The sequence below is a fragment of the Ptychodera flava genome, chromosome 4 (genome assembly GCF_041260155.1).
Source record: "Ptychodera flava strain L36383 chromosome 4, AS_Pfla_20210202, whole genome shotgun sequence".
NCBI classification, from domain to species: Eukaryota; Metazoa; Hemichordata; class Enteropneusta; family Ptychoderidae; genus Ptychodera; species Ptychodera flava.
The window spans coordinates 37,959,528-37,984,655 of NC_091931.1; the positions used below are offsets into that span (position 1 = coordinate 37,959,528).

General features: G+C 37.6%; 3 protein-coding genes across 4 annotated transcripts in view; 2 read left to right on the forward strand and 1 right to left on the reverse strand.

Annotated features, from left to right (window-relative positions):
- LOC139131674 (kynurenine/alpha-aminoadipate aminotransferase, mitochondrial-like) overlaps positions 1 to 5,586 on the reverse strand; it is a 31,783-nt gene extending 26,197 nt beyond the window's left edge. The window contains exons 1-2 of one of the 2 annotated variants that reach the window (XM_070697841.1): positions 5,414 to 5,570; positions 3,171 to 3,270 (exon numbers count right to left, since the gene is read on the reverse strand). In XM_070697841.1, coding sequence (XP_070553942.1) covers positions 3,171 to 3,270; positions 5,414 to 5,549 — 236 coding nt within the window. In that variant the 5' untranslated portion in view covers positions 5,550 to 5,570. Of the gene's footprint in view, positions 1 to 3,170; positions 3,271 to 5,413 lie in introns of both variants that reach the window. The other variant, XM_070697840.1, reaches the window with a different exon arrangement.
- The window catches only part of LOC139131680 (ribonucleoside-diphosphate reductase large subunit-like), a 296,454-nt gene that overhangs the window by 145,054 nt on the left and 126,272 nt on the right, over positions 1 to 25,128 (forward strand). The gene's annotated exons all lie outside the window — the stretch shown is intronic.
- LOC139131675 (uncharacterized) lies at positions 12,707 to 21,209 on the forward strand. Its single transcript, XM_070697842.1, has 3 exons — positions 12,707 to 12,836; positions 13,611 to 13,779; positions 19,381 to 21,209. Exons 2-3 carry the CDS (start codon positions 13,625 to 13,627, stop codon positions 20,474 to 20,476), a joined length of 1,251 nt encoding a protein of 416 aa, XP_070553943.1. The 5' UTR covers positions 12,707 to 12,836; positions 13,611 to 13,624; the 3' UTR covers positions 20,477 to 21,209.

A 25,128-nucleotide genomic window follows, 5' to 3' on the forward strand; every position in this document is an offset into this window, starting at 1 on the left:
TTGTGCTATAAATCATTGTACAGTGTCAAGTTAATGTAGGGTTTATTTGCATATTTAATGAACTTTGTAATAAGTGACATTACTCTAAAATTACAGCATTAAATAAAATAAAACGTGCTACAAATGTTGATCTGATGGATATCTAATTGTCCCATAAAGCATTGAGCAGTGTCAAGTTAATTGACAGCTCACTTGCATATTAAATAAAGTTTTATAATTAGTGATTAAACTCTGAGAGTACTGTGCGAAGTTGAAAAAAACCTGCTACATATAGTGATAACATTTATCTCATTGTTCTGTGAAGCGTACTACTATTAATGAACCTGTTGTAAAACACGTGAGCATATTCAGTTCATATCTGGTTATTGATTATGTTAGTGAAATTGGCATTTACGAGTTAAATTGCTATAATCAATTGTTATGCTAGAAAATAATTGACGACCATTCAACCTATAGTAAAAATATTCAGCGAACATATAAATCAGCATGCTGTTGCATGATGACATTAATGACGATATACCTCACGTTGCACTCCCTCTCAGGTCAGACGTGTTACATATTACTTACGAAAAACCTTATATTTTTGAGGCTTTACTTTATTGCACCTTGCGCATAAATATCGAAATATTTGTGTGAACCGGCTTCATTCATAAACTATACAAAAGTCAACATCACGCGCGACATCGCTGCAAGTCCTCCTTATCTCAATTAACCCCAAGAAGAAAGACACCGGATTCAAAATGTCGTACGGGGTGGGGGGGATTTTTTAGGGTCAACATGCTATTACAATTGTAACCGATCAAAAGCTATCCTTTGCTTTAAATCTCTCCCGATTTCGATCGCGTTCGATCGTCGTACGCACGGAGAGGGGCAGCCATTTTTAGCTCACGTGTTCACACACGTGGGCTAATGTCATAGCGATGTCTGTCTGTCTGTCTGTGTGTGTGTGTGTGTGTGTGTGTGTGTGTCTGTCTGTCTGTCTGTCTGTCTGTTTACACGATATACTCAAAAACGCCTGAACAGATTCAAGTCAGATTTGGTAGACAGGTACCATATGCTACTTGCAAGAACTGATAAGATTTTGGTTAGTTTGGCTTGCATATTAATGAAGTTATGCGATATCATTTTTTCATATAATGGTTTCCCTATGGAGACAGTAATGACAGTGTCGACATATATCAAGAAATACTGCACAAAATTTCATGAAACTTTTCACAGATGACAATCTCAGAACATTATGATGATACTGTGAGTGTCATGTCAATTATCTGCTCATTTGCATATTTAATGAACGTTTGTATTTAGTGACATAACTCTGAAATGCCTGCACCAAATTTGATGATACATGCAACAAATATTGATCTGATATCTATCTAATTGTACTGAGAAGCATTGGGCAGTGTCAAGTTAATAAATAGCTCATTTGCATATTTTATGAAGTTTTGTAATTAGTCATATAAATCCGAAATAACTCGCCCAATTTGATGAAATCTGCTGCAGATACTGGTCCGATAGATATCTAACTACGGTGTAAAGCATCTAGTAGTGTGAAGTTAATTAAGGGTTCATTTTCATATTTAATGAACTTTGTAATTAGGTATATAACTCTGAAATTACGGCACCAAATTTGGTGAAACCTGCTACAGATATTGATCTGATAAATATCTAATTGTGCCGTAAAACATTGAGCAGTGTAAAGTTAATTAAGGGTTCATTAACATATTAAATGAACTTTGTAATTAGTGATATCACTTATAATTACAGCATTAAATGTAATGAAACGTGCTACAAATGTTAATCTGATAGATATCTCATTTTCCCATGAAGCATTGAGCAGTGTCACATTAATAAACAGCTTATTTGCATATTAAATAAATTTTGTAATAAGTGATTTAACTCTGAGAGTACTGTGCAAAAGTTGATTAAACCTGCTACATATAGTGATATAACATAGATCTGATTGTTCTATGAAGCGTACTACTATTAATGAAACTGTTGCAAAACACGAGAGCACATTCAGTTCACTCTGGTGTTTGTTTACACTGAGACTTACCATGTCAACATGTCAACATGTCACGCCAAGCGTTTGCTACCTGTTCGGAGGTAGACCGTGCCATGCAAAGAACAGAATGATTGCTGGAGCCTGTCTACAAAAATACGAGAACTTTAACACGAAAACCATGGGAAAACATTACAAGACTCAACATGTTTTCACCGTATTTAGCAACCTGAAATATCAGTGTTCCTCAAATCCCTTCGACTGTTTTACGTAAGCGACATCACTTCACAGGCAGAGAGCGGCAGCCATTTTGTTTGTTATGTTGTTTACCATCAAATTGTAAATGTAATTCGGGGATACTGCAAAACCGATGACGTTTATCGTGCATATCTCGACTTTTACCGTGAAATATCATGGCTGGTATTTTACGGTAAACGCCACTAGGATGAAGCGATATGGGCATGGGTATATGATAAAGTCATTAACTATGCCTAAACAACGTTTGCTTGTGGCAGAATTGGCAATAAATTGAACTGATTTTTGTTCATTTTAAATTTCCCGCCATTTCCAAAATCTGGCTATGTTATTTAGAAACAGAATTTCTTGTCAAAGTGGAGTGATTCCCTTTCCTGTCCTTTCAGTAGGTTGCACCATGTTGTATTTGTAAAGATTCAAATGTGTACATGCACCATTTACGCTGTATGTCATGTAGTCCTATGAAGGTGACCATATTTGGGTGCGGCTCCCATTTATTATTCATCTTACTGAAACATCCTCATGCAGTCCCACTCAGTGGATAATTATGCTGTCTGAGTAGGAATATTTCTATAAACTAATTTTAATCTATATATAAAATCATGAAATACTACCAAAAGTTGCAGCTCATGTGCATTTAAGATTGTCTTTCAGATATTGGTTACTTTCAAGGCCAAAATAGGCAACCTTATATTCAACGTTAGGTCTGTGCAAATTTACATTTACAATTTAAGAAATCTAGTTTTAGTGGTCACTTTTAGTAATCAATGAACGTGCTTTAGAACCGCCTGTTTGCAAAGGCACTGCTGACGCCTTTTAAAGACGTTAATTATGCAGCCAAATGGGACGATGGAAACACTGTATTATATTATGTGAATAAAAAGCATGAAAATGGTGGTTTCTCGCTGACACATACTTCAGTTTAAAAGTTGCTTCTTGGAACGGGGACATCTCAAAGCTTGGCATTCCAGCTGCAAATGAGATCATCGTTTGAGAGCTCTTCTGTTGAATATCAACTGTAGAAAAAGAGAGATGCAAAGAGATGAAAGATGTAGTTATTAAAGCGACAAAGGAAATCATAGCTAATTGTTTCGAAAATTCGTATAAATGTAATTGACATGAACAGGGTAGTAACATGTGAATTACACGAAAATATTGATATTAACACAATTGGAACTAAAGGGGATTATTGGATAGCCAGGAAAATCAAGACGTTATGTAAAAAAGAAAACATTTGTTGTCATAAATTTTTCAAAATTGAAGAATTTCATGATATATTTTATGGTATATTTTAATATACAATTGTAGTCTCCGTACAATTTAGTCTCGTCACTATAACAATTTGTAATTGACAAGACAGGGTAGTAACAAGTGGATTGCACGAAAATATGATTTTTAACACAATTGAAACAAAGAAGGATTATTGGATAGCCAGCAAAATCAAGACGTTATGTAAAAAGACAACATTTGTTGTCATAAATTTTGCAAATTTGACGAATTTCATGATATATTTTATGGTATATTTTAATATACAATTGTAGTCTTCCGTCACTATTAACAATTTTTCGCTCTTTATAAACTTTCTATATCTTTGCATATACCTATATATATATACATATATATATATATATATATATATATATATATATATATATATATATATATATATATATATATATATATATATATATATATATATATATATAGGTACGTTCAAATGCACCGTCCGGGCAATTTTCGTTATGCTGGTGTAGGGGCCCGTTTTAGCACTGCTATCAGTGCTAAAACAGTATTTTAGCATCGGTGGAATGAGCTCTCGTCCAATCAGAATGGCGCATGGTAGCATGATATAATATAAATATATATATTTATATATATATATATATATATATATATATATATATATATATATATATATATATATATATATATATATATATATATATATATATATATATATATATATATATATATATATATATAGATATATATATATATATAATTTTAGTTTCCAGTACCGGTGTCACAATGAAACAAGGGGCTTCTCCAAATTTTGGAGAATTTTGAAAAATATGTTTGAAAAGATGTAGTTGTTGCAAAGTTAGTGCTCGAGTGGCACATACATTAAATTTACGTTTCACAGGCTTTCTAAGGGGCAGAGGGATCACTTATACTGTTTAGGTAAGTACTATTTGATTTTGGGGGCGGGGGATTCAGAGAATGAAAATTTATTATTCACTGAAGGAGCAAAAAATATTAATTTTGCTTAATAGTCTTAAACTGAAAGTTCCAGCAGTTGAATTTCACATTAAGAAAAAAGGCTAACTTGGAAACACATATCTTACCATGATGGGGGAAGACTTGTTCACACTATATACCCTCCCACCCTTCCACAAATCACATGGTTCTCCCCTTTTAAAAGCTCTGTGCCTGTGGTATCTTTGTTAGGGGCGAATCATTCAATATCCTTAGGTTAAATAGGACATTGTACGTAACATAATATATTATTGAAATTGAATATCACTGGCACGCGAAAGGGCAGGGTCACAGTTTTGAGCGCAAAAATATGGAAGGGTCGCTATTTCCATTCAAACACTTTTGACAGGTCACTTTTGGCGGAGTGTCAATTTGAAAAAAGTGGCCCTTCCTCCCCCTGTAATTTCTGTCCAGTCCCCTAGAAGGTCAAGTATGGTAACAGATGTCTCAAAAACAGCTACAGATTTTTTTATGCGGTCCTTGGTTCGTAGTCCCGAAGAAAGGTCACCCCCGCCCGGTGTCACTTTTTCTATTTATCTGCCCGACATAATTTTTGTACCACTGTTCGAGAAATCGGGTTGAAAATCCCCTTGAAGACTACCCCGGGCTCGTGGTACAGACAGTCTACGGCTGTTTCCTTCACGAACGTTGATATGCAAATGAGGGCCTGCGATCAGACTGGCATGCCCTCATTGGAACTATCATAACTAATAGTACCATAATTATCAAAAACTTGAGTGGATTTTATGGTTTTACCTGTGCTGTAAGTCCGTTTAGGATTCCTCGACTATAGTCCCTCTATAGGGAAGCACAAAAAAGTATTTCATGATGGAGTCACTGTACGGAAATTGGGTCAAAACTTCGACGCAATCGCGCGGGAAAGTCTATAGTTTTCTCACTCACCCATTTCTCTGATTGCCGGTAGCTTTCTTGCCAGGCTGACATTATTAAGGAATCTGTTGTAGTCCTTGACCAAGGTTTCGTTCACTAATGCCTTCCTTCCGCGAAGGAAAATGGAGACCGATCGATTCAACAACATTTTCTTTTCGGTCAAATAGGTCAGTGCATTTGGTCGAACTCTGCCACGAGGCACGTAAAATGACACCCATGAGGTCAATCATAGACAGTAGAATTGGGAACACTGTCTATGGGTCAATGAAAAAGAAATGCTATACGTATCAAGAGGATGGGGAAGCTTTCAATAATTACTGGAGTTGGCCTCGGGAATGGGGGTCACTTTAAAGTATCGATCGAAATCTGCTCGTGTGTTCAGGTAACGTCATGAATATCTCAATAACAACCATTATGTATTGACTTGCATACCATAAAATCAGCGTATCCGCTTTTTTCTTGTACTCAAATCGCTGAATTGCTTATTCTACAACTTTTGTGCGCATGTCTGAATGCTGTTGTTCTGAGGTTCTCGACATGATGCAATAAAGTCATTTCAATGTCCTGTTTTCTGAAAGTCGCCCGCGTCAATTTTGTTTTTCGGAAATTCATGCAAGCGAGCTTGTTCTAATCGGTCATTAATATATTATCATATCGGTTCATCATTTTATTTTCATATTTTAAATATGCCCCTGCTTCTCCATTAAGGTCGTTGGCGCCTCGAAAGTTTAAATTTTTGCTCAAACTTTCATTGAGGAATCTTTCAACAATTCTCTTTCAAATTCAAGAATAAAATCATGGATCACCGTGCAAATTTTGGTACTAGGGAAACAAATAACTCAAGATTTACCGATATTTAAAATTCAAAATGACCACCATTCCACTGTTAACTCTATGGAGAAAAACAATTTTTCGAATTCGAAAAACTGAGCCGGTGAAAAGTTAACTTACACCGAGAGCTTTAAAATGAACACCTATAAGTGGTAGATCAGAAACGAATTGCAAAAGTTTGAGAGTCCAAATTAGTGTCCCCGAGGCGCGTTCTACCTTAAAAGTTTCATCGAAATTAAAGTCCCTGTAGCTGTAACTCTTGAAATTTGTTGACCCGAAAAAGGCTTTCAATTTTCATCTGTATTCTTTAAATTCTACAAATTTAAAGGATATAGTCCTTTACTGCTGAAAAATTGGACAAGCAAATTTAAATTTAAATTGATTTCCCGCCATTTAAAAAAAATGACAATATTACGAAGAAAACAAAGCATATGATGTCCCAGTGGAAAACATTCAGCACTATGCATTATATTTGACTACTTTGTTTCTGTGAAGATGTCAATCCATATATGCACGACGTACAGTGTTTTTGCTTTGTTTGCATGAGGGCGTCATTTAATGTTTGGGCTAACGTTTATTGTTTACCTTGATCAAAATTGCACATGCAGTCCCAGTGGACAGTTCATTCTACTTGTATGAACACCCCTGAATGAGTACATTCCCACCAACTTGTTTTAATTAATCACAAATATAATGGTAAAAGATACAGCTATTGTTCCTTTAACTCTCCTTTGATGAAAAAAACCCTAATCACAAGAGCAATTACCATGATGGAACTATTGGATTTTTATTATCGTTGATTAATGTTTAACGTTTTAATGTCAACCCCTTGTTCAAGCCCCATTTAGTTTTCTCTTACTATGTATTATGCAGAGTGTTTTTAGCCGCAAAAGTGAGTTTCTGGTTCTACTCTCAAAATTATTTCAAATTATTAATTTGATAATTTGTTAAAGTGCCAGTGATGCCAACTTTTGATAATTTTTCACCATATTTGTTTTAAATGTCAACCATAATTCCCTGTTCTACTCCTCAAGGCATGTTGCACACAGTGTTCAGCTCGTCAACTCAGCCCGTGCGTGTGAAAATCGCATTGTTGTTGAAAAGTGTCATCTGGTCCGGACTAGAAGTCAAATCTAAACAATAACAAATGCATTTTACACATATAGACGCTAAGTTAACAATCTAAATATGGGTGCTTCAACATTCTTTGGGGAGTAGAAAAGAAGTTGCAATTGATATACACAATTAAAATGATGGCAAAATCATCAAAAGTTAGCATAACTGGCCTGTCACTGGTCAAATTTGATTCAGGTGCTTACATGTAAGTATCAAGTTGCTTTAAGGTGGAGCTCATGTTGCCAACACAACATATTTCTCATCTTAGATGACAAGGAAACCCCCTCATACTATATATATTTCCAAAAAGCAGAGAATTAAAAGTTTTGTATGGAAGCAATAGTATACTCAAAGGATGAAATGGATGATATTTGGGGTAAAAAAACTCAATTTGAGTATTAATGATATAAATTAATTGAAGTAAAAAAATTGACTGTATTTTATGAAATGTAATATGCCACTTGAAAGCAAAGTATATGTAGTAATATTTATTTTGCATTATCTATCGTCATTCTAAAATCGCACGGGTTGAAAGACTGACACTTAAACAAGTGATTAAAAACATGATTAGCAAAATTAAGATGCCTCTTATTTAAAATGTAAGAACTCTATCGCCAAACAAAATAGTATTTTGCTTTATAGCATTTCAAGAACACAATGTGAAAATGTCAAAAAATTCGACCCAGCCAGAGTGGAGTGAAAGTCTTTGGAAATATTGAGATTAGGAAAAAAGAGACGCAGGGAAATCTTGCATATATTTGCATAAATTAACACTTCTTTATCACGTACCTTATGACTGCTTTACGAGGTAAAAGGTGAAGCCAACCAATATATTAATCTTGGGTCAACAAATTAATTAAAATTGAATGAATATTTACAAAAAAGTGATTTTGGAGTAAAATACGCTGTGTTGGGTGCAGCGCCCCCTTAAGGAACATTTCCATCGGAAGTAATAACCAGTGTTAAAGCCAGAGCCTCCCTTTAAATGGACGCCAAGGTATGGCGGCGTTCATTGTGTAAGTACAGGCAACACGCGGGCACACGCTCAAGAAAATGCCACTTTTTAGTTTTCCCCGGCCACAAAAGCACAGACAGACTGCCAAGCGGTCAGCGTGAAGTTGCTGCCGATCGAACTTTGTGGTTATATTCAATGTCTAATGCAACTGGAAGACAATTTTTTAGGAAATTCGAGCGTTTGTGGCGGGGAATCAATGACCGTTGGCAATTTGAACTGACCGTCAATCAAAAGCTTGCATAAACTCTGTTTGCAGGATTAGCAAAATGTGACAAAAGGTTGAGGTCAGTTTGTGTAATTAATGTTATAGAAATCAAACATCATACTGGCCATGTGTTTGAATGGGAGGAGAACTCCACTAATGCGAGAACCTGGGATTGAAAAGTGCGGCTTTAAGGTATATAAATACAAAATTGGTCATTTTTCTGTCAAATTTTCAAAATTCTCTGAGAATACGCCTTGAAATCAGGCCCATCATTGAGATGTGTCGCTAATTCTTAATAAGTAATGGTTTCCATGTAATGCACGATTTTTAAAAATCAAAACAAATGTGCGTGGCTATCCCGGTCAAATCGGGGAGCTTTTGTAAACATGGTGGACACATTTGCATTGCTATTTGCATAATGCCCCTTGAGTGACACAGCGTTGCGTGACGTTGTTTGGCTTCTCCAAAAACCAGGATTACTCCAGCCTATCAACAATAAACGGTAACAATAATGTTTGCCTAGTGCAATAAGTCAGTTTTCGACATACAGAAGTGTTTCCGCTCAAAACGCATTGCGGCCAAAATCTACGTGTTTTACTAGTATGTTTCACGTCTAAGCTTATCCATACCCGATAGCAGTAAGACAACCAAAACTGTTCTCCAACCAACTTACTATTACGACCTAAAAACCCCAAAAATACGTCCAATTCTGTTAACATTTGGCATGTGAGTCGACATACCACAAAGTGAAATTAGGGCCGAAAAAACAGCCAAAAAACCACGACTTTTTCTGGTATATAATGTCGGTCAATACAATGTCTGACATTCAAAAACTGTCCCCAGAATCCCAACCTATGATGTCCATTTCTGATTATAGTTTGCATACCTGCTAAAGTCCGACATCCAAAATGGTACCTGCTCCGAAATAATTGGAGCCGAAAAAAAACGAACATCTTTTTTCTGTTATAATTGTTATAATGCAATAATTTACAGTCCAAATTTAATTCGTGTCCATGTGACCTTTTTAAATATTTCAAAATTTTGTTTGGCGCAATTTTAAACATTGGTAAGACTTTTATAGTAACATAAACCACAACAAAAATACAAAAATAATTACGTTAACTCGAAAAATTACATTATCGCCGAACTTGCCATATCGAATCGACAACTGGTTTATCGCGTAGATGATCTCAACCACACTGAGAAGTGACGCTGGCCTATCCACTGCTCTCGTTATTCCGTACCTCAACGCAACGGGTAGCAGTCACGAACGAACGATGCCATTTTTGGTTTCAACATGTCAAAGAAGGCGATATTTTATTTAGTGTTGAACCGAAGAACACGACCCGTATTTCATTATTTGTACAAAAACTAACGTTGTGGGTTTTTAAGAATAACGCATTCTGTTAATATCCCCGTGGTCACGGATTCCCAATCAGCTTTCAGAACAAGTTGCCTTCGTAACTTTCCGAGACTCGCGATCAAATTTTTGTTTGACCAAATGCGAAATGTCGGCGCAATGGCTTTCATCCTGTCGCTCCAGACAAGGCCACGGTCAGTGATCGTTGTCTGGCTCAGAACACACTTAGAAAGCCAGAAAAATCGGAGAATAATTACCGACTCGTTTTTTTAACGGCACCGTTAAGTTCAGACTGTTTGCTTGAAAGTGGTTTGGAGATGTGACCCTTCGAAAAAGTGGGTCACAAGCTTTCCTTTGATGCGAAGGTGCGTAGAGATTTACATGCATGAATAAATGACACCTCTGGTGAGACAAATTTTTGGCCAGTCTACAGCCTGGAAATTACATGGCTGAAAAGTTAGGTCGTGTGGCTGGGACAGCTATCGCTACATAATTTAATGGGGATTTATAATGAGGTGTTTGTTGAAGGCACGATAAAGTTGCTGCGCTACTTGTCAAAATATGGAAACATCAGTCGGTACCCACCAAACTTCGTATGATAACCCTAATTATACAAGTAAGCTTAGGCTATATCTCGAAAATACCCATAGTTATGGTTGGAGGATGAACTAGCCGCTTTGCGGTGCTTGACGTCTTTTTAGTCATTTATTAGATTACTTCTCACAACTTATGAACAATAAACAATTAGTCCGATAGTATCATGTCTATAGCGTTGCAGTCTTTATCTGGGGAACGCAGGCAAGCTTATTTACATATGAATTTAGGACACGCCCGATATCAGTAATGACTGCTGACGTCATTGTTTTTGCCCGGTGAAGCCATTCGCTGTGGCGACGTGCCGAAACGAAGGCTCCAAAAATCGGTAGTTTTCCGCGATTATTTATTTATTTATTTATTTTCCTCGGAAGTTTTCTTTGGACAACTGTCATTCCCGATCGACATTATCACTAGGTAACAAAATTTGCCTGCGTTTAGGTTAATGCACGTTTAATTATCAAATGCCGTGGCGTCGAAGTAACAAAACAGTTTTTTGCGTTTTTCTCGAATTCAATGTGTGAATGAGGTGGCCTTCTTTGGCACCTCGTCAATTCGCGCTCACAAACACCAGCTGCTTGAAATTCACACAGTCCATTGGAAACATAATGAACTCAAAATTCGTGTCTGGGATTTCCTTTAAGCTTATGTTTTTTCGTTATGGGCTCTTGAAGGAGTTAGACCAAGTACTTTTCAAGTAATTGTAATTGTCACGCCATATAATTTGAATGGAGACGCCGAGAAAAAATCGCAGACACAGATTTGCAGATTTTTCAATGGAGAAATTTCAACCGGAAATCTTGCAGCGTGCTCGCTAAAGGGAGGGAAAACCGTTTTTGGGAAGGTTCAGCAAAACGCTTGTCACGTGACTCTTATGCAAATGATGACCGTGTACTGTGCTTGGTCGGATAGCTCTTTATCAGGGCTTTCAGAAAATGTATACTTTATTGGGGTTTGGGACTCCTTCAAGTGAGAAAAAAAAATCTGAAAGTGTCTAAAAGATATTTATCTACCTTAATCTGAGGTCCCTTTCGGGATAGAAAAAAAACAACGGGATAGCAGACGTCAAACCAACTTGAACTGGTCTGTTGGCTCAGTTCAATATATATATATATATATATATATACAATATATATATATATATATATATATATATATATTATATATATGTGTGTGTGTGTGTGTGTGTGTGTGTGTGTGTGTGTGTGTGTGTGTGTGTGTGTGTGATACATACTTACTACATCCACATGAAAATGTATATGTATATGAAAAACGCACAAGACATATTTGCACACATGTTCATATTAGATATATCACATAGTGTCGTTTCGTATAATTTTACGTAAATCATGTATATCTATTTGTTAGTTTTCTTTACTGATGTGTCGCTCGCCCGAGTTGTCAATATTTGAAAACCCTCAAGTCGACACCATATCTAGTTTCAATGTTCCTCTTCATTTACGCGAACAATACATACTGCAATCATGTCGCAGTTTATAGTTTCTGCATTCATATTTTCTTATCTTTGAAAATTGTGGAGACTATAGACCTCAATGTGTGTCCAATCTTCTTATTTTTATACAAGCGGTTGTTGTTTTGCTGTAATCCCTTCCTTGCGCGGGTCGTCGGACCCTGCGCTCGAAGGTCGTATTAGGCCAATATGACAATGCAAACCTGTATCCAAGGTACGCTTGGCGACTGATAAAAGTCAAACAGTGTTTGTCGCAAAGTATATCGTAAAATTTTATGTTGGAACCTGTTGAGTGTTTTACGTGGACATCGTGCATGAAATACATTGTGAATGGGAAAGTCGAACATTCCCTTTCCCTTTTAACATTATACTTCTAAAATTATTTGATGTGGACCCAGTCTACTTTTAAATTAGTGTTGCTGATTTAAAAACTATTTAGTTCTTTGATGTACAGACTATGTGTAGCCTTTGTTTGTTTGGTGAAAAGATTTGCTGCCTAGTAGGTCATTTTGCAAGTAATCTGCTAAGTGGAAATACCAGAGACTGGTCGAATGGACAAGGCTTCTATTGATATTTAAACATTCATTCAATGCGAGGACCACTTCTTGTGCGACCTCGATGGTGTTATACCTCATTCTTACTACCACGATCCTACAGTTAATGTTCAAGCCTCTCGTATTGTGTATATTTGATTGACTTTATTCACTGTGGGTCGTGAACTCAATACGGGTGAACGACGTTACCTTGGTTAATACCACCTATGTGTCTCACCCACATACATAAGCTGTCCCCGACAAACGGGACAATCTTTCACATGAGATGCTTACTAGACGCCAGTTTTTGGTGAGTATGCTTCAGACTTTCTCAGTCTTATTTTGTTCAGAAGATGTCCGAATCTTGATTTCGCTGAGGATTCCTGCGTGAGTTTCTTCAAAGGTTGATTGTCCTCGTTAATCTCTGTAAATTATCTGTAGTGGGTCTGTCTCAATTTGTAGGCACATGCAGAGTCACAGCACAAGTATTTACATCAGTATCACGATACAAACCCGTTCCTTCACTATACGCAACCGACAGACACACTCACACATATACATATTCAAAATGCATACATACCATGTACGTACGTGGTACGTAAGAACATACATACATACATACATACATACATACATACATACATACATACATACATACATACATACATACATACATACATACATACATACAGACAGACAGACAGACAGACAGACAGACAGACAGACAGACAGACAGACAGACATATAAATACATACATACGTACATACAGACAGACAGACAGACAGACAGGCAGACAGACAGACAGACGCATACAATTTTAAACCCTTAAAACGTATAGTGTTAAAGTTACCCCTGTGTCAGACACACACAAACAGGTACACACATGTTTATTATATCATATTGTGTCTTGTAGTACCGCTTTATGTAATGTCATGTGATAAGTAATGTGATACGATATCATATCATATCATATCATATCATATCATATCATATCATATCATATCATACCATATCTATCATATCATATTACTTATTATCTCTATGGGTGTGTCCTTTCTCAAGTCGTCTATATTTGTGTTCCAGATTCGAGATAAACCATGCGGAGACTGAAAACAAAGCGGCTGTTCTTCTGTGCGCTTTTAACAATCTTCGGTACGTTCTTGCTCCGATCATTCCAACGGTCGATGTCCGTTCCAAGGGAAAGCATTCCGGCTGGAGCCAGTGCTGAGAAAACTGGCCAGGCATTCTCTTGGTGAGTTTGTTGGTCAGGATTATGGTCGCATGAATGCATAATATGATTTAGGTGTGATACGTGAACAGCAAACAACCAGTGTGGTCGCTCAAACACTTCTTGATGAGAGTAAAACTTAGGATCCGTTCAGTTATTATGGCCGAGGGATGGTGTTCCGGCAAATTATTTCTTTGCATCAATCAAACTCCCTCACCTACTACACCCAAAAATTGATAACACCCCCCCCCCTTTTTCAGGATGACAAAATTTTATGACACCGCCACCATAGCTTAAGTACTGATTCATATTTTGAATGATAACACTGGCCATTACCGGTGTATAGATACAATATCGGTGGAAAAGAGATGTTTTCCAAGATCCTGCTCTTCTTCCGAAACTTGTATACACTACTGTGTCTCGGAAGGTTCAAAAACTTCTTCATCACATGTGCTGCTGCCAATTTCATGGATTACAACATCATCCTCCTCTTTGGCAAATAGTATATGTCATTGTCACTGTCACTATCTGTATTTTGAACAGTTTCCAAACACTTTATGATCTTGTTCCGAGTTTGCATGTTTTTCTGTTCCCTCCTGATGACATCACAGGTAACTACTTTGATTTTGTCTCCTTTGTTCCGTTTGGATTAAAGATTGTGGTGAATTAACATTTGTTTAGACTAGCCCCAAGTCGCTTTGACTTTCTCGCCAGCATGCGGCAGTTCCTGGCTGATGTGGGCCATCGCCTTCACTCCACGATATATGCGACAGTCTAAGTTAAATGTGACAGTCTGCTTTCTGTTTTGATATTTATATGCCCACAGACTTGGAGCAAGTATAATATTTGTTCAGTTCTTGTACATATAATGTACATTTCAAGTACTTCTCAACAGGCATTGAACCAAAGCCATTTCCGTGATCCCTTCTTGGACCACACATCATTGTATTTCAGTTGATATATGTCTACCATGTTGATTGAAAACTTGAAAGGTCACTTATTCGGATAATGGCCTCGCAGGATATGTTGAATAGAAAGTATCGCGTGGCTTTATACCTGTTAACCGTCTACACTTAAGGTTGGCAGTTTACCTAAGTAATTGTCAGCTCATATGTTTCTTGAAGATGTGTTCGGTGCATGTAGCACTAGTATATAGAGGTGTGTATGAATACAAAACAGACAAAGTGCATGACAAAATTAAAGTCCAGATAACAGCAACTTCATAATCCGCGTTGGTTTAGCTCTCACGCATTTTGGCGCCTGCCCAGACACCGGGTCAGGAAGTCAGATTCAGCTGTTCAGACGTCTTCCTTAGACTATTTTATTCTTTACATTATTTAAGCTCGGATTTGTGATGTGTCTCGCTTGTGTGAACATGGGAGTTAATGGCTTGCACGGCTCGCCAAATTGGTTACGCGATCAGATTCCCAATGCGCCAGCATGGCACAATGAACGATTACGCCGCAGAACTTGCTCAATGCGCCTCGCAAATGTAAAGCACTTGAACTTTTGCTCACTGAGACTTTCTTCATGGAAACTTTCAACCATTCTCTTTCAAAATCAATAACAAAAATCAGGGATCACCGTGCAAATTGTGGTACTAGAGAAACAAATAATTGTCCTAAAATGAGAAGTTACAGGACCGTGGGCGCATAATAGGAGCATAACTGATGACGCAGCCATTTTCATACTCTCGGAGGGAGTGTTTTGAATTCTCTTAGCATCACTTTGACCATATGATAAATTTAAACATATAATCATGATGGGCACTTTACTGACATATGCAAAGAGGGGTCAAATGGTCGTATAGCGAACACATTTTGAAATATTTGCCTTCTCCGACAAAAAACGGAACCATTTTCCAGTTTATTTTCGACTAAAGTTTAGTCGCTATATGTCATATGCAAGATGTATGACAATGAACGCCTGAAAAATGGAAAATCATGGCAAAATATCTGTTATACTTTGCTGGTGCGTTCGTTGTTGACTTTTTCAAAGTTAATCCAGTGATAATCTGGTGACAGTGTCCACGGATTAGTAATTTACCCTTGCTTACTTTGGCAAATTAGGCACTCAAACTATTCAGATAATAGACTAAATTACTACCTCTTGCTTTCTTTGGCGAATTGGGCAATCAAACGCAGATAATAAACACATCACAGTGACAAAACTTCGCGTAAGATTGTCAAGGACAAATATGAGGCACGGCGAAGGAGAAAAAGAAATCGTTACTAAACCAGTGCTAACACGAGACCAAGACACCAAAGGTTTGAAGTGTAAATCTGTATTAGCAATGCATATCATGGTCAAACGTATTGAAATAAAATAAGCCATAGCAAGAACCTTGTGCTGAGACCGAGACACCCCTACCCCCACCCTTACCCCTGAGCACGGACTTCTGTGCAATCCCCTATGCATATACCTATCATTACGTCCACTACTTAGTCTGATCAAACACGGGTCAGTTTCAGTATAGATTTAAAAAAGAGATTTGCAGTTTCGCTGTCTGCACAAATTTATTCCAACCGTCATTTTGGTGTACGTGAAAGAAATCGGATACTGCATACCAAACGCTCGGTACCCTCTATCGGAAATAGAGCGCGATCCTACTACAGAAAACACTCAATCTCGAGAAAGCGCTGTGTTGTATGACCGAAATTGCTGTCGGCTTAGTTCGTAAAGCTTGAAAAGTTCTGATTACCGACACAGCTCAGGATATTGCCTGCAGCACACTTCCATATAAACAAATGCACTTCTTGCGATATAAAAAAACCAAACTATAAAGAAAGGTCGTTCAGGAATAGTCGAGATATTGTCAGCTTGGCCTCGTTTAAATTTTCTTTGTCCGCGTGAATCTTTATCACCCTGAGAAGTTCTAAAGGCACGTGTTCGTTGTAAAAGGACCTTGTTGTGTGTGTACATTCACATTTCAAAACCGTCACTTACACGACAGAGCTCAAGAAAAATGAGATCTATGAAATTGCACAATTTGATTCACGTCACCAAAAGGCAAAACCCTGAATGTATGTACGGTGTTTTATCGGCCCAAGCACATTTCAATTAAATGTGTGCGTTTTTTCCTGTGAGAGAGCTCACCGTGACGTCGGGGTAACAAAACAGTCCCACACAGGTCAAGGTCATTCTATTGCCGAACCTCATTTGGGTTTGAATTCAGTTCCGCCCTCGTACCTCTTTCTTGGCGTTTACATGTACTTTATTTTGTCAATGTATTATCGCCCTATCGTTGAGAACGCAGACTTTGTAAGGTGATTAGGGAGCATTCGTTTTTTACAGGGAGGGGTCGGTGGAAATTAGGAGGGCTGACTTTCACAAAACCGTTTTAGAGGGGGAATTTTACAATCAATGATTAGAGGGGTCAGATTTTACGAAGGTTTGTATGGAGTTATGGCAAAACACAACAGAACTGACCAAAATGTATATAAAACAGAATACAGAATATTCTGAATAGGTGATAACAAGCAGAAAAGAGCACTTTTTGTTCACAAAACATTTTCATGTTGACCAAGAGAAAAAAGTGTCATGCCATCTTCACGATATAACGTTTATAAAACTTTAAATATTGGGAAAATAGCTAAATTTTTTGAAAATATGGTGTTATATGAAATGTTTGCAAACAATTTTCGGACTTTGTAATTACATATATTTAAACAAGAAATTTGATTTTGGAATTTCACTGAAATGTTGATTCACTATACATAATGTAGTATATGACGAAACTATGAACAATACTTTCCCAATATATAAGTAGCTAAATCAGTGTATTTATCGACACATGATATTTGATATTCATGTACTCGATCACACTTAGGTGGGTACAAGTGCATGTGTGTGCAAGAAATTTGATTTGGAATTTCATCAAATGTTGATTCACTGTACATTGTAGTCTATGAGGAAACTATGAATATGTTTTTACAATACAAAACTAGCTAAATCCGCTTTTATAAATGTTTGACAATTGATTAAGTGTACTTGATGAGAATAGTGTATTTGAAAGAGCAGACGTGAAGAACAAATGCCCTACCAATGTATTTGTTTCCTAGTTACTGCTTCGACAGCTATCAAATTTAATTTTCTCCATTAAATTTTCTGAATAACTACAATATTGATATAAATAGACCAATTTATCATCATCATAATTACACTTTACCACGCTTGGCATTCTCTCGTAAGATATTGCTCCATCATAATAGATAACGACAAACGTTTTGCTGGTCGAGCTTTGAACAGCGTGCGTGCAAAGGAAACGATCGAACAACTTTGATGAAATGGTCACTAAATCTAGGCTTATATGTAGGTGATAGAAGGCACGTCACGCATGTCATCTTGATCAAAATGCCACAGAGAAGCTTTCCAAAACATTCGTAACCAGTGTCTGAGAGTACTCTCCGCAAACATTGAGGGCGCTTTGCACAGCTCTCACAGGGGTAACAGGAAGGTCATGTTCGAGATTCGTCTCACATCAATACAGTATGAAGCAATACTCACGGATTTCCATAGTGTGACGTCTTTCGGTTTGTTCATCTATCAATAACAAAATACCAGCACATCCAAGGTGGCGTCACACATAACAGCGTATTTTGCTTAAAACAACTTTTTTGCAAAGATTCGTTCAATTTTCATTAATTTGTTAACTCAAGATAAAAACATTGGCTGGCTTCACCTTTTAGCAAAGCAGATAGTGAGAAAAAAGGGTAAAAGTGTGCAAATCACCCGATTTCCTGGCTTCTTTTTTCTGCCTTGGCCAACACTTTAAAAAAGAATAATTTCATTCCAACAGGGTCAAATTTTGTGAAAAGGTTCACAGAATTGTCTTTAAATAACAAAACGACAATTTTGTTTGGCAACAAAGCTCTTACATTCTTAAAAGATTCATCTCAATCTAGCTTATCATGGTTTTAATCATCTTTTTGAATGCCAGTCTTTCAAACCTCGCAATGCCAAAGAAAAGTGTCTTTTATTCTACATTAAAGGGACAAAGTCGGCCATTTTTCATGAATTTTGTTTGATACAAGATACTGCTTATATTGTTTGACATGTTGAAATGGGTGACTATGCATATATTCAACCCCAGTTTTAGACACAATCAATGAAACCATTGCGAAAATGAATTTGAACGATATTTAAAATTCAAAATGGCCGCAATCCCTGTGTTAACTCTATGCAGAAAAGTAATTTTTTGTTAATTTCAAAAAGCTAAGACGGTGAAAGTTTTTTTCAAATGAACCCAATAAGTTGTAGATCAGAAAAGAATTGGAAAAGATTGAGCGTCCGAATATCTGTTCCCGAAGCGCTTAATAGTATTCTGTATGTGAGGACAAGCTACGCCCTACGCACGCCTCTGATAGAAGCAAAACCTATGGTGGGAGAAGCAATTTTGCATCGCTCATTGACGCATACAAGTCTTCATTAACAGACTTTGGTGCATCCAAATTGTCTTCAATATGAAGGACGGTCCTTTATGCAGGAAAACGGGGAGACATGTTGACCCTCGGTCACAAGACAGTTTTTTTCTGCATGTATTATACGTTCATCTCATTGATAGAGGCGGAACAAAAACATTTTGGGGGTGGTTACATTTAATGCACTCTCTTTCGTCTGTTCTAGGTCTGTTTTGTTTCTTTCCACAAAGAACATTTCGGTCGCACTGAAAACGAAGTCTAAATCGAACAATGAGAAGGAGGCCATTCCAAATGTTGGATACCCCGTGGTTCCACGCCATAACTACATTCCAAACTACTTCACCAGGCTCTCTGACGAAGCCAGGCGCTCACTAGCCGGAAGAAAAATCGCCATCTCCTATCTCCATCACCAAAAGTGTGCTGGGATGAACATGAGGCTGTGCATGATCAAAATCGCCAGGAACGTGTCTTACTTGTCTCCGCGCCTTATCTGGGACGGGTCTGTGGTGTCATATTATGAGAAGCGGATTTCCGAAAACTTCGCCCCTGACGATCGGATGATGTTCTACGGCGACGCGGCTTTCGGTGTATGTGACATCAAGAGGGATGGCGAACCCTGCTCGTACTTTACCATCCTCCGAGACCCTTACGATCGAATCGTATCGGCGTACGAGTACTGCATCGCCGTGCACTCGCGTGATCCAATTTGTTCGTTGTGGAACGTTGAGAACATTACCCTTGAGGAGTTTGCAATGCACACTGGGAGCCACCTCTTCGCGCAGTTGCTCTACAACGTGGACATCTGCGAGATGACTCTGTCGAACAGCCAAGAACTTAAGACAGTTGGCGAACAGGACGACATCGACAAGACCAAGAGGTTGTTCTGTTGGTACAACCACAAAGCATATATTGACTACCACTTGAGCGCCACTGCCAAACAGACACTTTTGGACTACGTCGTTGGGAATTTGGAGATGTGGTTCATGGTCATCGGTATGGCCGACGAATACGGACTTACACTCCAAATGTTAGAGGCAGCCTACGGCATTCCGTTTGCCAAGGAATGCATGGGTGAGACCGAGAATATCAACAAGGAGAGGACTTCAAACAACATTAGGGCCGAGTACAGGAACAGGCTTCTCTCCGACAAACGGGTGCGAGAGGCGTTATACTACGACGAAAAGATTTATGAGGAATCTTTGAGTATATTTAATAGACAAAAACAAATATTTTTGGAAGATCTTCTGAAAGTTAAAGACGATAATTTATATAATGAGTATAGAAATTTATCGAATCGGTAGTAATACGAAAATGCAAGAAAGGAGGAAAAGAATGAAGGAAGAATTGCGCCTCCAGTCAGACTAGACGTTGAATGAGCTCACAAAATGGTCCTTCAACATGATCTTTCAGCAATGCTTTACTTTTCTGAAGCAAAATCGTCTTTCAAAGGAATAGGTCGATTTGTTTCCTGCAATTTGGCTGAACTAAACTCATTTGGCCTCTGAAGTATGAGTTGAAATCATGGACTGTGAAATGATTGCTTGCCAAAGCATAAATGAATTTACATGGAGACCTACGCCCATCTAGAAATGGCGTTATCATCATTATCCTCGTATCGTAGTCGTCGTCATCGTCGTCATCATCATCATCATCATCATCATCATCATCATCATCATCATCATCATCGTTCATTATCATCAACATCATCATCGTCGTCATCGTCATCGTCGTTACAATCATTGTCATCATCGTGATCATCAGTGTCACCATTATAATCGTCGTCATTATCATCATCATCATCATCATCATCATCATCATCATCATCATCATCATCATCATCATCATCATCATCATCATTTTCATCATCGTTATCATCATCAAAGTCATCATCATTAGCAGTAACAGCGTCAACAACAATCAATTTATTGTGTTCAAGTGCCCCCTTCTTGGGCGATGAGGATGTATGTTAAAGCACGCCCTCAGTCGTTCAAGTTGGCAAAAATAGCCGACAGAATAAATTAAAAATATAAGTAATTACGTCACCGTAATTTGTGCTTTACCTGCCGACATGGTAAAGTCAGATTTCCTGACGAAAACTGAGAATTTCATTTTGAAAAAAAATAAACAAACTAAACCGGCATTTTCATTTTACACTATCTGACATGTTCCAAACAAACCAAAATATTGAAACATTGCCAAATTGAATCTTACTGCGATGGTGTGCAAGAATCGGGCGTAAATAAGCCTAAAGTAACTGTGGTGTTGTGCAAAAAAGCAAATAATCTGCTGATATACACATGGAAAAATTGGAAAACCTGCGACCTGCCATGCAGGTCACAAGTGCCATTGCAGGAACTGATCTGTGAGTTGTTTTGTCACGATAACGCCCTCTGTAGTTCCGATCCAGTAATTCAAGTACCTTTCAATACACTCATCCATGTGAAGGGGCAGTTAAACGGTCAGAATTTTTCCTGCTGACATTGCAACTGAAGAAATAACCAGTAGGCATTTGAAGACACTAACGCTTGACCAGAAATTGTGAGAATAAGGGGGTCTTCTCATACAAGACACTCCGTCGCAGATGTCCAAATCGAAAGTGAGTCAAAGACAAAAAAACTAATAAAGTTTAATAAGAACATTCCATACAACAAACATTGTGGATTACTTACAGTTTTGCTTTGCATCAAAAACTCTTTGATATCCACTTGGATATTGAGAATCAGGGAGTGCCATTGTTAACGTTTAAGGTAGTATGCGCCTCGAAAGTGAAAGACTTAAACTTTTGCTCACACTTTCCTTAATGAAACTTTCAACCATTCTCTTACCAAATGAACAATAAGAATTCGGGGTCATCGTGCAAAGTTTAGAACTAGCGAAACAAATTACCCAATATTTGAAATTCAAAACGGCCGCCATTCCTGTGTTAACTCTACGGGGAAAAATTTAATTTTTGATTTCAGAAAAACGAAGACGGTGAAAGATTTTCTTTCTCCAAGAGCTTTCTGAAAATGAGTCCCCACAAGTGGTAGACAAGAAAAAAAATGTAGAAATTTGAGAGTCCGACCATCTGTCCCCGAGGCGCGTTCTACCTTAACAACTCTAATAACAAAGTAGTTACTGATTCTCTTTAATGGGATCTCGGTTTTTCAACTCACACCATAAAGCACGGGCAAAAGAACAATTTCTGCGTGCTTTCGAGTAAGTTAATAATGTTGCTATCAGATGACAAAAAGAAGAATTGTTTCTTTGAATTTCGTTACGTGAAGTGTAAAAATATGCACACAGTCCGTTGTCAGGGATGATACTCAGAATTTTATGGTGCATCGGTCGATAAGGCCAAATAAAAAGGATTTATTTTGATGCATTTCGTTGATACTAACTTTTAAGATCATTAAATGGTTCAGGATGTAGACCAAACATATAAACAGAAAAGTCCAAAATTTCATAACAGATTCTGAAATGCTGGCATAAGCCTGGCCATTAAAGATGTCACAAGAAATGCTCGTGTCCCTGTTTGAATGTGGTCTGATCGGAACCCAGCGCAGCGTTTGTCCAGCGGCCTTGAAAAGATTACCTGTTAGTATTCGTCATTTATGAAACATTGTAACAAGCACAATGTGGAGACGCTACAATGGGTGATGTTTTCACGGCTCAAGTCACGCAGATAAACACTGTCATCGCTACTGACGTCAGAGCAAAGGAACAAGTAATCGTCTTTGTGAAAAGTTTGTGAACGTGATAACAGTGACAATTCCTGTCATGAATAACTAAGCGTGCCCGGTATCCATGCCCAGGAGTAAGTTTTATCGAGTCTTCTATAAATGTCCGTTGGTCTGATAAAACAGTCAGGAGAAGATTTTGGTGGCACTCAGCTGACTTATTTTATGGGATGAATAGAGTATTTCTCACAGATTGAGAAAAATAAAGAAAAAACATGTCACTTTATTTCGTTCGTTAAAAGCAAACTTACGCAATTTATTTTGTTCACAAGTTTTGTGAAAAGTGATGATCCAAGATATACCTTAGCCTCCAATAACATTCTTGCTTCAAAATTGCGTCACTTCTAAAGAAACGTAAAGGAAAAACACGAAGTACAATTTTGAAAACCTATAGAACACTTTTTTCCCCCTGACGAACTAAACTTTCGTATATTGACATGCAACTTAAAATTTTGATAGCAGGCTTTCCCGTTACCGGTGTCAATTCAAAACCTCAGGTCGCAGTACTTTGGGTTTTGCCCACTTACAGCGCATTGCAGATTAGTGCCACCACTCAGTGTATTAAACAGACACGTCACTTGACAAGTATATTTATGATTGGCTTGGGTATCACAACAGTTTTAGAGTCACAAATTCACCAGCATGGGGCGACTCTGTCTGGACAGAAACCTGTACAGTTGGTTGCATTTTATCTGCAGTGTAGCTGTTTTTACTAACATCAGCTAAAAGTTGCAACACCACGCATTTTACCGCACTGCAACTCACATTACAGAATGAGTTAAAATCGAAACACCCCAACATACTTTCGAGCATGTTCTTCATGAACATGAATAAAATGCATTTTAAGCTGAGAACAAAATCTTCTAACAGTCGCCTGTTCCATCAACTGAATGATCAGGTTTCTGTCTAGACGGTCTTACCCTATGCTGATTTACCATAATCAATATTAATGAATGAGTCAATGACTCTGAAATGTGTTGTGACACAAGCCAATCGTGTATATTGTACACGCAACATGTCTATCTCACACACCGAGCTGTGGTGTTAATCTGAAGTGCACTGTACTTTTTGCTAAGTCATCACAGTAACCTGAACCATATATATCCTGTTAAATATCGCTTTAGATAATTCTATTTTAAGACGGACCTTACCTTTAAGATGACTGAACAGTAGGCCTAATTATGAGCCTAATATAACCCAAATAGATGAGTTAACGTTTTAATGAGTAAAGATAGTCAGTGACTCTGAAATGTGTTGTGGTACACAAGCCAATCGTGAATATTGTACATGCAACATGTCTATCTCACACACCGAGCTGTGGTGTTAATCTGAAGTTCACTGCACTTTTTTGCAAAGTCATCACTGTAACCTGAACCATATATATCCTGTTATACATCGCTTTAGATAATTCTATTTTATAGACGGACCTTACCTTTAGGATGACTGAACGGTAATTATGAGCCTAATATAACCCAAATAGATGAGTTAACGTTTTAATGAGTAAAGATAGTCAGTGACTCTGAAATGTGTTGTGACACAAGCCAATCGTGTATATTGTACACGCAACATGTCTATCTCACACACCGAGCTGTGGTGTTAATCTGAAGTGCACTGTACTTTTTGCTAAGTCATTACTGTAAGCTAAACCATATATATCCTGTTAAATATCGCTTTAGATAATTCTATTTTAAGACGGACCTTACCTTTAAGATGACTGAACAGTAGGCCTAATTATGAGCCTAATATAACCCAAATAGATGGGTTACGTTTTAATGAGTAAAGATAGTAAAGACATCCATTGAACTCAATGGGAAGCTGTTCTCTTTTGACAAAAACTTTGTTACAAAAGCTATGCATTTCTCAAATATGAAAATTTGTCAATTACCCAACAGTTTTCGTATTATCTTATTGAATTGAGATGATATTTAAGATCTCTACGTCAATGTTTGCATACAATTTGTAACAAACGGTCAAATAATCGCTAGCGTACACATCAATTTATCGTCAAATCACACCACACACACACATATATATATGTATAGACAAACGAACAATAACGATAGAAGCAACACTAACGATAGGAAAAGCGCCATATATGGTGCATAATACCATATCCGGGTTGTCAAAATGACAGTTCGGTTCGGTTCAGTTCAAGTATATAGGCACTAAATATTTTGCAACCTTAACATTCCAGAAATATGTGCGTCTTTGTGTCTGCATGTCTGGTTAGATGA

Bases quoted from the DNA above. Each gene is read 5' to 3' on its own strand.
- LOC139131675 (XM_070697842.1), top strand. From the start codon at position 13,625: ATGCGGAGACTGAAAACAAAGCGGCTGTTCTTCTGTGCGCTTTTAACA. The intron at 13,780-19,380 runs GTGAGTTTGTTG...CGTCTGTTCTAG, and splicing joins ACTGGCCAGGCATTCTCTTG to GTCTGTTTTGTTTCTTTCCA.